The following is a 13,691-nucleotide window of genomic DNA, read 5'->3' on the forward strand; positions in this document are numbered from 1 at the left end:
ACCACAATTTATATACGATATCATTTTGATTTTTGATTCAAATCTCCTTAAAACATCGTAACTAAAGACAAATATGAATTTGCTTCTAAAACCTCAAATGAACCATTGATAAGGATCTCTCTTGTAAAGAGTATAGATTAAAGTTATTCATTATCAAACAGGTTTTTGATTCATGACTAACACTTCTACTTACAATGGATTATTTTTCCATGTACTTAAATGAATTAAGTACCTTGAAGCGATAAATTGTTTTGGTAATTAGTTTTGTCAAGAATTCGTAATTGACCAAAATAACGCAACCACTTCAATGAAAGTTTTAAGACTAAAACGAACAAATGAAGAGTGAATCTTCATGAATTCAATTTTGCTTCTCAAAGCAAAGACTCATTGAATTAAGTGGGAGCATTCTCTTAAACCGTTAAGATGAGGACGAGGTTCAAGAAGTAAGGATTATAATGGAATTGATACAAGGTAGTGTTAAAAGTAAAGTTGTTGAGAATAGCGATACTAAACCTTTCAATCCCGTCTGATAAAGTTTCCATTGTCTTAAATGTTAGACACGAGAAAGGAAACTACCCCAAATTGTTGAAGTATCAACAAGTTAGTTGTGGGACATCTAATGAGACCTTCTTCTTTAAATGTTTATTTGATTAAACATAAATTTTGCTAGTACTACTTCGTCAATATTAGAAACCGGTGGTGGTTTACATCGTTGTACTTGATACATAAGATGATTAGAATATGACGACTAGCAACAATAATGTCGAGAGATAGAGTAATTGTGTACTCAATCTAGTTTTGGATTTAAAGTTATACTTAATTATGACTATTAAGTGCATAAACTCTAAATAAGAATATAAACTTGTTAAGATACAAAAGAGGTTTCACTTTTGTGACCCTATACACCACGATTTGATGTATGGCTAGACCATTATCAAGGTGATTATATTCTAAACCAAACTAGAATAATATATCATGAAAATGATGCAAGACTCAGAATTGGTAACCCAAGATTAAACCTTAAAATTTTGGAATGATGAACGCAAAGAGTTATCGAGTACTCTTGAAACCATTAGATTGTTAATGGTATGTGCGTATCTTGTATTCAAAGCAAGATGTCTCGTGCCTTTTTGGTTGAAAAGGAGATCGAGATTGTAAATCATTGATCCAAAATAGGTTGATCATTTTCTTTTACCAACGATTTAAGTTGACACTAATATGTTCACTTAATAAGTTAAATAGAGAGATCTTTGAAGAGGTTCAAGAGTTCAAGAAATCACGATTTAGTCGTGATGGGATTATCAAAGTGAAGACTTTGATATAAGCCAATGGAAATGTGATCTAATATCACAAGTTAATCTCTCTTAGCACGCATTATGAAATAATGTGTGATTGGATAAGAAATCAAACGCTATTCGATATGGTTTGAACTTCAATCAAGTTACTTTGAGTTACTTGATCCTTTTGGGGATTTTATCATTTTGTCTAAAATTATTTTTCCACTAAATCGAATCATATGGGATATGAAATGGTAAGGGTACCATGGTTGTAAGTTTTTCACAAGAAACAAATGCTCATTTTTCCCTTGCAATTATCACGAGCACGACGGGTTTGCGGCTCATGAAGCTGTCTTTCTAAAATACAAGTTTATTTTAGAAGACAGAGTGGGAGAAATTATTCAAGAGCCACAAAGAATGCCACAGAGAATGTTATGTCGCAAAAAACTGGTCTTTCTTGGCTACATGAGACGTTTTGTGTAAGACATTGTTTCTTCAAAACCTAGGAGGTTAAATTCGTCACTTGTTAAAGATGATGAATTCATGCTACTTTTAAGAAAGAAAAGAGCTTATAACTTACAAAAGAAATTGGTTGATTCAAGTGAAAGTTATGAACAAATGACTTACATAAGAGTGTTTAAGTCACAACTCAATACAAGGCTTAGACCCATGAAAATCCGAAACAAAAGGGCTTGATTAGTGACAAAGGGTTTTGAACTAATAAAGAGATATTTGAAAGCAAGATTAGTTGCAAAGGGTTTTGCACTAATTGAAATGATTAAGTCTATTTGGATCTTCTTAGGGATTGTGTTTCATCATGAGGTTATGAAATACATAGCGAGTGAATCTAAAACCCACTTATTCAATAGAAGGAATGTATTCAATACATGTCTTGAGTTTAGTAGATTCTTGCAATCCTAAGATAATGTGAAACTTAAGAGAGGTCTTAAGTAGGACATCAATGAGTTAGAATCAACATTTTGATCATGTGGTAAAACATTTCTCGATAAGTCGAGAAGTTGTGTTTATACATGGAGTTTAGTGGGAGTTCCGGAAGTTTTAATTAGTCCGATATGTGGATGACATATTGATCATTGCGAATGATTTAAGACTTTTGGAGTATTATAATACATCTTGAATATCCGGATTTATGAAGATAAATCCACATGATATTAGCGTCAGTAAGAAGTCTTATGTTGATAAGATTCATGACTAGTTCAATTAAATTGAACATATTTGATTGATTTCATTTGCTTCCGCTGCCGAATCAATTAAAAAGAAATGATGTATAACACTTCATATGCTTTGAGTATGATGAATTGTTTTCAAAAATCGAATTTAAGTAATCTTTACCAAGCAAGCTATAAAGATTACCCTTAAGTGCTGCGAAGCATTAAGGAAGTAAAGCAAAGTGTTTATGATGCAATATTGTGTAAGGGTGTTACACAAGTGACAATTGACAATTGAGATTGCGCATGGTTTCCGACAAAACCATAATCAAAACACATTAGGATGGTTAAGATACCATTGTGGCAATGTTAATTAAGAAGTAGATTTTATAGAATCGTTCTAGGCAATAAAGAACAATAAGAGATATTTATAACGGAAATTGAGTACACTTGCAATCATGAGATGTGCAAGAGGATGAGTCCCACACACTGTGAAAACAGTGGGAGCTATTCTTAGGCTAGAGGACCTATGTCTTGATTGGATCTCGACACGTACTCAGAAAGTTTTGTGATGCAAATGTATACATTACAAAGGAAAACGAGTATGTAGTAAGGTTGAGTAAGGTACAAGAAATTGATAAAACCTACTAACCAAAGCCTTCTCAAAGGCTAAACATGATGAGTCATGCCATTTCAACTGAATTGAAATGAACAACTACATACAAGATCAAATTAGATTATAGATTATGAAATAGTAATCAAGCATTGACTATTCATATGTGATAATCGCATTTGTCGTTCGAGTTTTACTTTAAAACCCTTTTATTATACCTTGTTACATCCAAACGGGTTGTAGAGACAATTGAACCCCGTTAAAGTGAACACGGATTAGCATGGTATTCGCCCATAGTCACTTGTATGAGGTGACGTCTCGAAGTGACTAGAGTGTGATGCGATTGATGGCAAGTTCAAATGCCATAGAGTCATGTGAGATGACTAGTCGATCACATAGGCAGCATCATTATGAACTTTTTGTCGGGCCTAATGACCGCTTATAGAGTTCTGCAAATTTATATAGCCTGGTCGTGGTGAGAGTGCTATAGTATTCAAATGAGTCGATTCTTTTGACTAAAGACTATTCACCTAAGATGGCTCAGTTCAGATTAACTTTGATTTGTGTTACTACGACCTTCGTAAATGGGGTCAAATGGGCATATTTTGGGTTATGATGGCTGTGGCTAGTCGAAGGGAATGAGTGCGATAGGAATTGTCCATCCCCTTGTCAGGGTTAAAACAATATCTCAAGGCCACTCGAGGAGTAATGAACTGGAAATGCGTGGCCACGCTCGGATGGCATCCAGAGTGGATAAATCCGGTCAATCAGTTATTCTCCAGATCGAGGAAACCACTCTCGATATGATCACTTGCAAGTACGACCGAAAGACACCTTGCATTGAGTGGGAGATAGTAATAGGACAAGAGAATTGGTGACGCACACTTGTCGAGGACAAGTGGGAGATTGTTGGAATATGTGTCCTCTGACAATAATGCGATCACGACTATTGATCATGATGATCACATGTTTAAGACTCATTAAAATGAATACAATTGGGATGTAATATATTACAAGTCAACTGGTCCACACATATCGGTAATGATTGGCTGACTAGAGTTTGACATTACTGTCGTGCGACGGTGGTGATCAGTTGATCCCCTTAGGTCATACCTATAGGGAAATACTCTTAATTGATTATTTAATTAATCGTATACCGATACGAGTTAATTAAATTGCTTAAAATTGACGGATGATTTTGTGAGTATAATTTACGTATCAAATTGAAATGTAATTAAATGAGATACGGTCTGAGTAATCGAATTGTATCATTACTCGGATGAAATTATTGTTTAAAGAAACAATTAAATTTGAATGAATTATTATAAATACGATTTATAAATTGGTGAAATATTTTGGTACAAGTAATTACGAATTACTAGTCGATTTTGTAAATGACATATTTTATGAGTATGTTGATTTTTAATATGATAAAAATACATTGCATCGTAACATGTCATGTAACATGTTACATGTGACAAATTTGACAAATGACAAAATAAAATGGATTCTCCATTTTATACTTAAAACCGAAATATGGGTGAGTGTTTAGTAAATATTGTGTTATTTATTTTTAAATAAAAACACAATCATGACACTAGGTAGTAGGCTTGCATGCCTAGTCTCTTGTGAAGAGCAAAAACAAAAAGCATTGGGCATACTACCCAATGCCCCTTTTTCGGCCACCAACAAGAAAAGAGAGGAAAGCTCTTCTCTTTTACATCATTCATTCCTCCCATCTTATTTTTCCTAGTGTAAGAAAATCCTTGAAAACTCTCTACAATTTATGATAATTCTAGAGAAATAAACTCACAAATATTACCACCTCTTGACCGAAATTTCAAGAGTGAAAATACAATTTATATTGTATCAATTTTATTGTAAAACCATTATTATTACTAGATCTAAATAGTATTGGTTTATTAAGATGTATTCCTTGGGTATATGCTTTTGGGAGGGATTCTACACTTGAATCCTTGTTCTTCCATTTGGAAAGCTCAAGAACAAAAGAAAAGGAGATTTCTTTTGTGCCCATTTGAACCGAAATTTCAATGTAAGGATATGATTTCTTCTCTTTTATTATATTGTTTGCATGCATAAAATCCATGTTTAATTTTATGACAAATTAATTTAGACATATATGAGTATGTTAATATGTATATGAATCTACATTTCCTTCACAAATAAGGTCACCTTCCTTATTTGTTCTTGAGCTTAAATGTAATGGATGATCCTCCAATATCCCAATGTAGAGATCCTCCTTTGATTGCACCCAAAATAAATCCCACAAATAATATACTAATTAACTAGATTAGTGTATTATTATACCTTAAAATAGATTCTAATATTATCACTATTACTACACTAGTAATCTAATATTTATGATAATATTGGATGAACAATTTAATGCATTTTCTAAAACAAGTTTAGAGAAAAAAAGAGAGAGATGATGAGAATGCATGCAAAATGAATGTTAAGAAGTGAAATAAGAGCAAAATTCTCATCATATAAGGAGGAAGGGGCCGGGTAGAGTAAGGCCAAAATGGCATCTACTTTTTTCTTTTACTCTTCTCCAAATATGTAGGTGTGTAAGCTAGTGTAGGTTAGGCATGATTAAGTTATTTTATCTCATAAAATAATTCATCCACTAACACCATCCACCCTCAATATTTCGGTCCATATGTAAGATAGACATCCATTTTATTTTGTCAATTTGTCACTTGTCACACACTATGTCATATGTAATATGTAACATGTTATTAATTAATTTAACGCATATTTATCAAATAAATACCATTTTATATATTAATTAAATTACATACAACAAATTGACTAGTGATTCTTGATCACATAAATAAAATGGGTCATATAATTATAATTCACAACATATTGTAATTATAGTTAACCATTCATTCTTATCTCAATTGTTTCATAAACAGTAATCAATTTTAGTAATATAATATTTTAATTACTAAAATAAATCTTATTTAATCAAATTACAATAAGATATAAATATTCTCTCACACAAATGAATTGTTCAATTTTAAGGAATTGATTAACTTGTATCGCCATACAATTAATCAATTTGTATATTAAGGGAATTGTCCTATAGGCGTGACCTTAAGGGATCAACTAATCACCACCGTCAAACGACAGTAATGTCAAACTCTAGTTAGCCAATCATTACTGATTAATGTTGATCAGTTGACTATAAAAATGAATCATCCCTTACGTATTCTTAATTTGAGATTTAAACATGTGATCGGACTATTGTTGATGACACATACTCCAACAACTTTGTCTCCCGCAACAAACTCTATATCACTCCTTTTCAAATCTGCATAGCTTTTCTGTCTATCCTACGCTGCATGCATCTTCTGACGAATAACGTGCACCTGCTCCACCATTTCCTGGATCATCTCAGGTCCCAACACAACTGTATATGCCTTGTCATCCCAATACACAGGACTCCTGCTCTTCCTTCCATTCAATGCCTCAAAAGGTGTCATGCCAATACTAGCATGCTAGCTGTTATTATATGAAAACTCAATCAAATCCAATCTCTCCTCCCATGATCCACCAATCTCCATCACACAAGCTCTCGTCATATCCTCCAAGGTCTGAATAGTCCTCTCAGTCTGACTATCTGTAGCTGGATGAAATGCTGTGCTCATCTTTAACTGAGTCCCCCCTCAAAGATTGCAATTCTTGCCAAAACTTAGATATAAACCTTGAATCACGATCAGAAACAATATCCTTTGGCACACCATGAAGCTTCACCACATTTTTGACATAAGCTTTAGCCAACTCAGCTTTACTCCAAGTATCTTTCATAGGAATGAAGTGAGCTGACTTAGTCAGTCGATCCACAATCACCCATATCATATTGTTCCCTCTCTGAGTCTTAGGCAACCCCACAATGAAATTCATCGAAATGCTTTCCCATTTCCACTCAGGCATATCCAAGGATTGAACTTTACCTTGTGGTCTCATGTGCTCTCCCTTTACTCTTTGACAAACCAAACATCTAGCAACGAACTCAGCAACCTCTTTCTTCATCTTAGGCCACCAAAAAGTCTTCTTCAAATCTTTATATAACTTATCTCCTCTAGGATGAACAGAATATGGGGTAGAATGAGCTTCAGTTAAAATATTTCTTTTTAATTTTTCATCATCAGGTACACACCATCTCCCATCAAACCTCAAACCACCATCACTACCCATGTGAAACCACTTCTTCCCGCCTTACACCACGGCTTCACCCACGACCTCTTTCCATCGCGCCACTCTCGCATCTCCTTCTTGCTTCTTCCTGATCTCTTAATACAACTATGGCTCAATGGTCAAATCTCCAATTGTATCTCCTTTCTGGATCATAGAAATGCCCATCTTTTCAACTTCCTCACGCAATTTAATCCTAGACATGGAAGTACACAAAGCATGGACATATTTCCTACTAAGTGCATCCGCCACCACATTAGCCTTCCCTTCATGATAAATTATCTCCATGTCATAATCTCCAATTAACTCTATCCATCTCCCCTATCTCATATTTAGCTCCTTTTGAGTATAAATGTACTTTAAGCTCTTGTGATCAGAAAATATCTTAAAAGTAGCTCCATAAAGATAATAACGCCACAATTTCAAGGCAAAAACCACCGCCCCCAACTCCAAATCACGAGTTGGATAATTCGCTTCATACTGTTTCAGCTGTCTCGAGGCATAAGCTATTACTTTCCCATTCTGCATAAGCACACATCCCAAACCATTCTTCGAAGCATCTGTATAAACTTCAAAATTCTCACTCCCTTCAGGCAAGGCTAAAATAGGAGTTGTAGTCAGGCGCTCCTTTAGGGTTAGGAATTCTGCCTCACAACTTTCATCCCACTGAAACTTATTCTCCTTCCTCATCAAGGTAGTCAATGGCTTAGCTATTTTTGAGAAGTCTTTTACAAACCTCCTATAATAGCCAGCCAACCCTAGAAAACTTCTAATATCCCCCACATTCCTTGGTCTCTCCCACTTGGACACTACCTCAATCTTGCTTGGATCAACTGACACTCCCTCCTTAGACACCACATGTCCCAGAAAGGCAACTTTCTCTAACCAGAACTCACACATGCTCAACTTAGCATAAATATTATTTTCCCTCAGGGTCTCCAACACAATCCTCAAATGCTTCTCATGCTCTTCTTTATTCTTAGAATACACCAGGATATCATCGATAAAGACGACCACGAACTGATCCAAATAGGGACTAAACACACGGTTCATCAAGTTCATGAAGACTGTCGGTGCATTAGTTAATCCAAATGGCATAACAACAAATTCGTAGTGTTCGTACCTTGTCCTGAATGCAGTCTTTGGAATATCTTCATTCTTAATTCTCAATTGATGGTACCCCGACCTCAAATCAATCTTAGAAAATATTCCAGCCCCACTTAGCTGGTCAAATAAATCATCAATCCGTGGCAAAGGGTAACGATTCTTGATAGTCACATTATTCAGCTCTCTATAGTCAATACACAAACTCATGCTCCCGTCTTTCTTCTTAACAAATAATACAGGTGATCCCCAAGGTGACACACTCAGCCTCACATAGCCCTTATCCAACAACTCCTCCAACTGCTTTTTATGCTCCTCCAACTCTTTAGGTCCCATCCTATAAGGTGCTTTAGAAATTGGTCCCGCCCCAGGTTTTAAGTCAATGCCAAAATCAATATCCCTCTGAGGTGGTAACCCCGGAATCTCATCTGGAAACACATCCTGAAAGTCTTGCACAACAGGTATAGAGTCCACCCCAGGCACCTCCTCTCGCGTGTCCCTCACATGACACAAGATCAACTCACCTCTCTTCCTCAAACAAGATTTTAAGGTACCTGTTGAGATAAGTTTTATTTTTGGTTTCACTACAAATCCCTTGTAAGACACTTTTATTCCCTTAGGTCCACTCAAAGTTACTTTTTTTTATGACAATCTATAAAGGCTTTATATTTACTCAACCAATCCATCCCTAAAATTGCCTCAAAACCACCCAAACGAAAATCAATTAAATTGGTCAAAAATATAGCTTCCCCAATTTTAACTAACACATCTCTGTACACACGGCTACAAGGTATGGATTCCCCCGAAGGTATATCAATTAGGTCTTTTATTTCATCATATTCTTTCAAATTTAATGTCCTAGCATGCTCACTTGAAATAAAAGAGTGGGTAGCTCTCGAATCGAATAAAATAAAGGTAGGCTCAGAATTAACAAGAATTGTACCCGTGACAACATGAGCATCCTCCTCAGCAGCTTCCTTTCCCATCATAAATAATATCCCACTACTCTTGGCTCCACCCTGGCTAGCTGATGCTGACCCATTCTGCTGATTTCCACTGTTCATTATCTTCTGAAAATTATTTCTTTGATTGTTGTTGAAGCGATTTTGATTAGAATAATTTTTGTTGTTGCTCCTCTGATAATTGCCACCTCTAGATCTTTGATTATAATTTCCATGGTTCTGCATAGGAGTGCGGTAGCCTCCACTCTGGTTCACATTTACAAAACCCCTAGCTTGGCTCCCACATGAACTCTGCAATCAGAAATCTTATGACCCACTTTCCCACATCTAAAACAAGTAAGCACACCGCCTCCCGAAGCTCCTCCTGTGCCGAAACCTCCATGATTTCCATTCCCATTCTGCCCATTGTTGGAGAAAAAAGATCGGTATGGATTCACATTTTGTTTCTTATTCCCAGCATTCTCACTTGCAGCCTCAGTCTTTCTCTTCTCACCATTTTCTTTCTTTTCCTCCTTAAGCATATCCGCAATTCTCTTTGCATGTTCAGCTCTTTGATACACATCATCGATTTTACTTGGTTGACCAGCTGCGAGCCTCTTCTTGATAGTTGTGGTCAACCTCTTGTCGAACCTAAGTGCCAACATCTCATCACTAAAGTTTAAGTCTGCCACATACTCAGATAGCTCCATGAACCTATTGTAGTAGGTCTCCACTGTCATCTTATCTGTCATTTTGAAAGAGTCAAATTCTGCTCTCATTCTGCTCTTAATGTGCTCTGGAACGAACACAGCATTCATAAATTTATTGAATTCCGACCACCTCACATAATCACTCCCTTTATTTGTAGCAGCCTCTCTCACATCCTCCTTGCTTCTAGTCCACCACATACCAGCTTTCCCTCTTAGATAATAAGCAACCTGATCCACTTGCATTTCCGCAAGACACTTCAATAGCTCAAAAAGATTATCGAATTCTCTGTGCCAATCTCCCAATAGGGAAGGTGATCTCAAACCAACATACTTCGTCGGATTGTGCCTCACAATAGAAACACTCACTTTAGCTGAATCTTGCACTGACCTCTTAGGTTTCAACGCAGCTGTCAAGGCCTCATTCATAGCAATCAGACGATCAATCTCCTCTTGAGACATAGAAGTGGGTGTAGGTGTAGATGTAGCTTTGTTTGGAGGCATGGTTCTGATATTAAAGGAAAGAAAATACACACATAAGCTTTTGCTCTGGAATTTAGGCATAAGGTTTTTAATTAATACACCTGCAAACAAAACAATATGTGGTTGACTGGACTGGCCTAAAGCCAGCCAACCACGTGACCCATGACCTTCCAAACCGCCACACCCCCATGGTTGTTAACCGTTCTACTAACCATCACCCACAAAATTTATTGCTTAATCGTTAAATCACTACACTAATCATGGCTCAGGGATCACATAACCGCATATCATTAGACATAATATTTCTAATTCACATAACATCCATTCATGTAGATTAATAATTCACGCTATAAATTAATTCAAACCAATTTACAACCAATAAATTCAATTTACTATTTGGTGTATATTATCACCCAATTTTCACAATGCAAATCCCAATAGTTACTCCAATTCTCATGGCCCTAGGCCAAATGCTATCACATATTACTTACCTCAATCCGCGTCTTGCAACAAGGTTAAAAATTTCTATCTTAAGACAAATAATTGACCCTTAAGACAGAATACACTTTCTAATTACCCCACTCGTTAAATTTTCTCTCAAAGGTGACCGGTTCAAAGCTGAAAGGGCCAAAATTTTGGTGTGAGGGGGCACCTAACTCATCCCAAGATTTAAGGGGGGCTCCTAACAATTTCTACACGGGTTCATTTTATTAGACTCGTCCTAAATTCATTTTATTAGACTCGTCCTAAATTCATTGGGTTCATTTGTTTTAGGCTTGAGGAACGTACGCTCTGATACCATTTTGTAACACCCCTATTTATTTAAGAGCCTTTACCAGGCATTCCTAGATAAATGAACGTGTTACCATCTCAGTTGCCTCAGGTAGTGAATACAAAGGTAAACGAAACCACAGTACTTTAAATAAATATAATGTTTAAATGGCCTTATTACCTAATCCAAATTAAATAACTAAATTAATAAATACAACAGCAGCGGAAACTAATTAATACGAATAATAAAATATTGATTGTCCTTCTAAGGTGATCTAGACAGCTAAGTAATGCCACATCCTCTTGCTCTTCAGCTCCCCTTCTAAGCCAGCTTAAATACCTGAAATCAATCTGCTCCCCAATTATTGGTTCATCACAGGTGTTTAACGAATACACGGTCAACCCAACGGTTGAGTAGGAATATCTAAACAACAGGAACAATACAACAATAGTACAGAATATACATGTAAATGATCAATCCCGATCACAACTTCAATCTCCACACATCCTCCATACACAACCCGAGACACCCATATAAATAACCTGAGACACCCTTTGTCAATAACCCGAGACACCCTAATAAACAATATCAACATCAATCCCGAGACACCCTTTTATATACCGCCACCCGTGGACCGATTCTTCATTTACCAGCCACCTTTGGACCGGGCCTTCAATACAACATACAATATGAATAATGATAAATCAACCACAACAATATTCAACCCACAAACTACATCCAATTCCAATTAACGTTCATTAAATAAATTACACAATACATATTCGAGTTGAGTAGATAACCTACCTCAGCGGCAAATCCAATAAAGCAGTCAATTAAAATAATCAGAAATACTCCACTTCAAAACCGACACCTAAACGAAAAATTATAATTTAATTATTAATTATTCAATTTAGTATATTAGTTTAATTATTGCAATTTAGTTTAATTAATTAATTCTCCGTGTAACGATTACGGAACCCGTCCTATTAATTTATTGACACAAACCAACCCATACACACCCCATACAAATCCCGTATGATTGGATGAAAAAACAAACACAACAAACCCATAACCAACCACAACAATCCCATAAACAACACACCCCTGACATGTATACTACCCCCGTTCCCGATACAACCGCAACCCTAACCAACAACCCGCCTATTACGACACTCCCAACCACCTACTCCACCGCCCGAACCTACTACAGCCTAGCTCGCACCACGACCAACCCCGACAACCACCTAACACTGGCTAAAACTCCCACTGTAACCCGCACCTACACGCCTTAGATGACCCCCGAAAAACCGGACACGAAAACAACTAAACACCACGAACTCACCACCCTACTGCCACCATGACCACCCGTGGCCACCACCATGGTCTCCCTTGACCCACGGTGGTCCCACCACTTGCAACAACCCCGCATAACAGCCTAAAATGACACACAAAACGAAAGACAACCCAAAACCCGTTTAACCACCACACCCGACACCTCACCGTACCAACCACCACCCGCAACCACCCCAACACCACCATAAGAACCGCCCATAGCAGAGTTATATAGCCACCCAAGTCTCATGTTTAATCGTCCAACCCTTAAGTCACTAAACCCGTCTTAAATCTGCAACAACCGTTACTTAGATGCCAAATTCACCACCCATAGTGGTCGACAACAGCTACGACAGGTCCCACTGACATCCCCACGGTCAAGGCCAACTAATGAGGGTAACGGCACGGTTCATGGTGGTCCATATGGGGTTTAAATGATAATTTAATTAAATACGGCGATATAAATATAAATTAAGACGATCTTACCTTGAGGCAACAATAATTGGATGAAATCTCTTATTTTTCTCCCTTAGATCTTTCTCTCCCTTGCCTTCATCAATTATTGTGTTTTTATGTTTTTGTATGCTTATGGGTAGGTATAACCTCTTATTTATATAGATGTGGGAAGGAAAGAGGGAGGAAGTTTCCTAAAAGTAATTATCTTTATTTTTTCCTTTTCTTTTAATTACTCCCATATTAGTATTAGTAATAACATACAATTACAATCCCGACTATATACTCAACATACACGGCCCACATTATTTCCGGCTCAAGTATTATTTAATTATTTTATTATTGTCTTACAATTTATAATTTAATTGATTAAATTATTAAATATCATTTAAAACATATTTTAATATAATTCCACCATCTAAAATACGGGGTATTACAGTTGGTAAAGGATGCTTTAACATTTATAGCCACATTTATAATTGTTTTCGAAACCGTTAATAATTAATTCCTAAACATTAATTTCCTAGTTAATTTAATGTAAAATTTGCCTTAATAACAAATATTTTAAACCTACGTAACTTGCAATAAATAATTAGAAAATAAAAAACACTACCACGCA

General features: G+C 36.3%; 1 protein-coding gene across 1 annotated transcript; it reads right to left on the reverse strand.

The window, feature by feature from the left end:
* Positions 1-9,603: 9,603 nt before the first annotated feature.
* Positions 9,604-10,536, reverse strand: LOC141618835 (uncharacterized). The gene has a single exon (XM_074435901.1). It carries the CDS (start codon positions 10,534-10,536, stop codon positions 9,604-9,606), a length of 933 nt encoding a protein of 310 aa, XP_074292002.1.
* Positions 10,537-13,691: the final 3,155 nt, after the last annotated feature.

Source organism: Silene latifolia, chromosome X, assembly GCF_048544455.1.
Source record: "Silene latifolia isolate original U9 population chromosome X, ASM4854445v1, whole genome shotgun sequence".
NCBI classification, from domain to species: domain Eukaryota; kingdom Viridiplantae; phylum Streptophyta; class Magnoliopsida; order Caryophyllales; family Caryophyllaceae; genus Silene; species Silene latifolia.

Excerpts from the sequence above, each read along its gene's own strand:
- LOC141618835 (XM_074435901.1), bottom strand. The coding sequence starts at position 10,536 with ATGCCTCCAAACAAAGCTACATCTACACCTACACCCACTTCTATGTCT.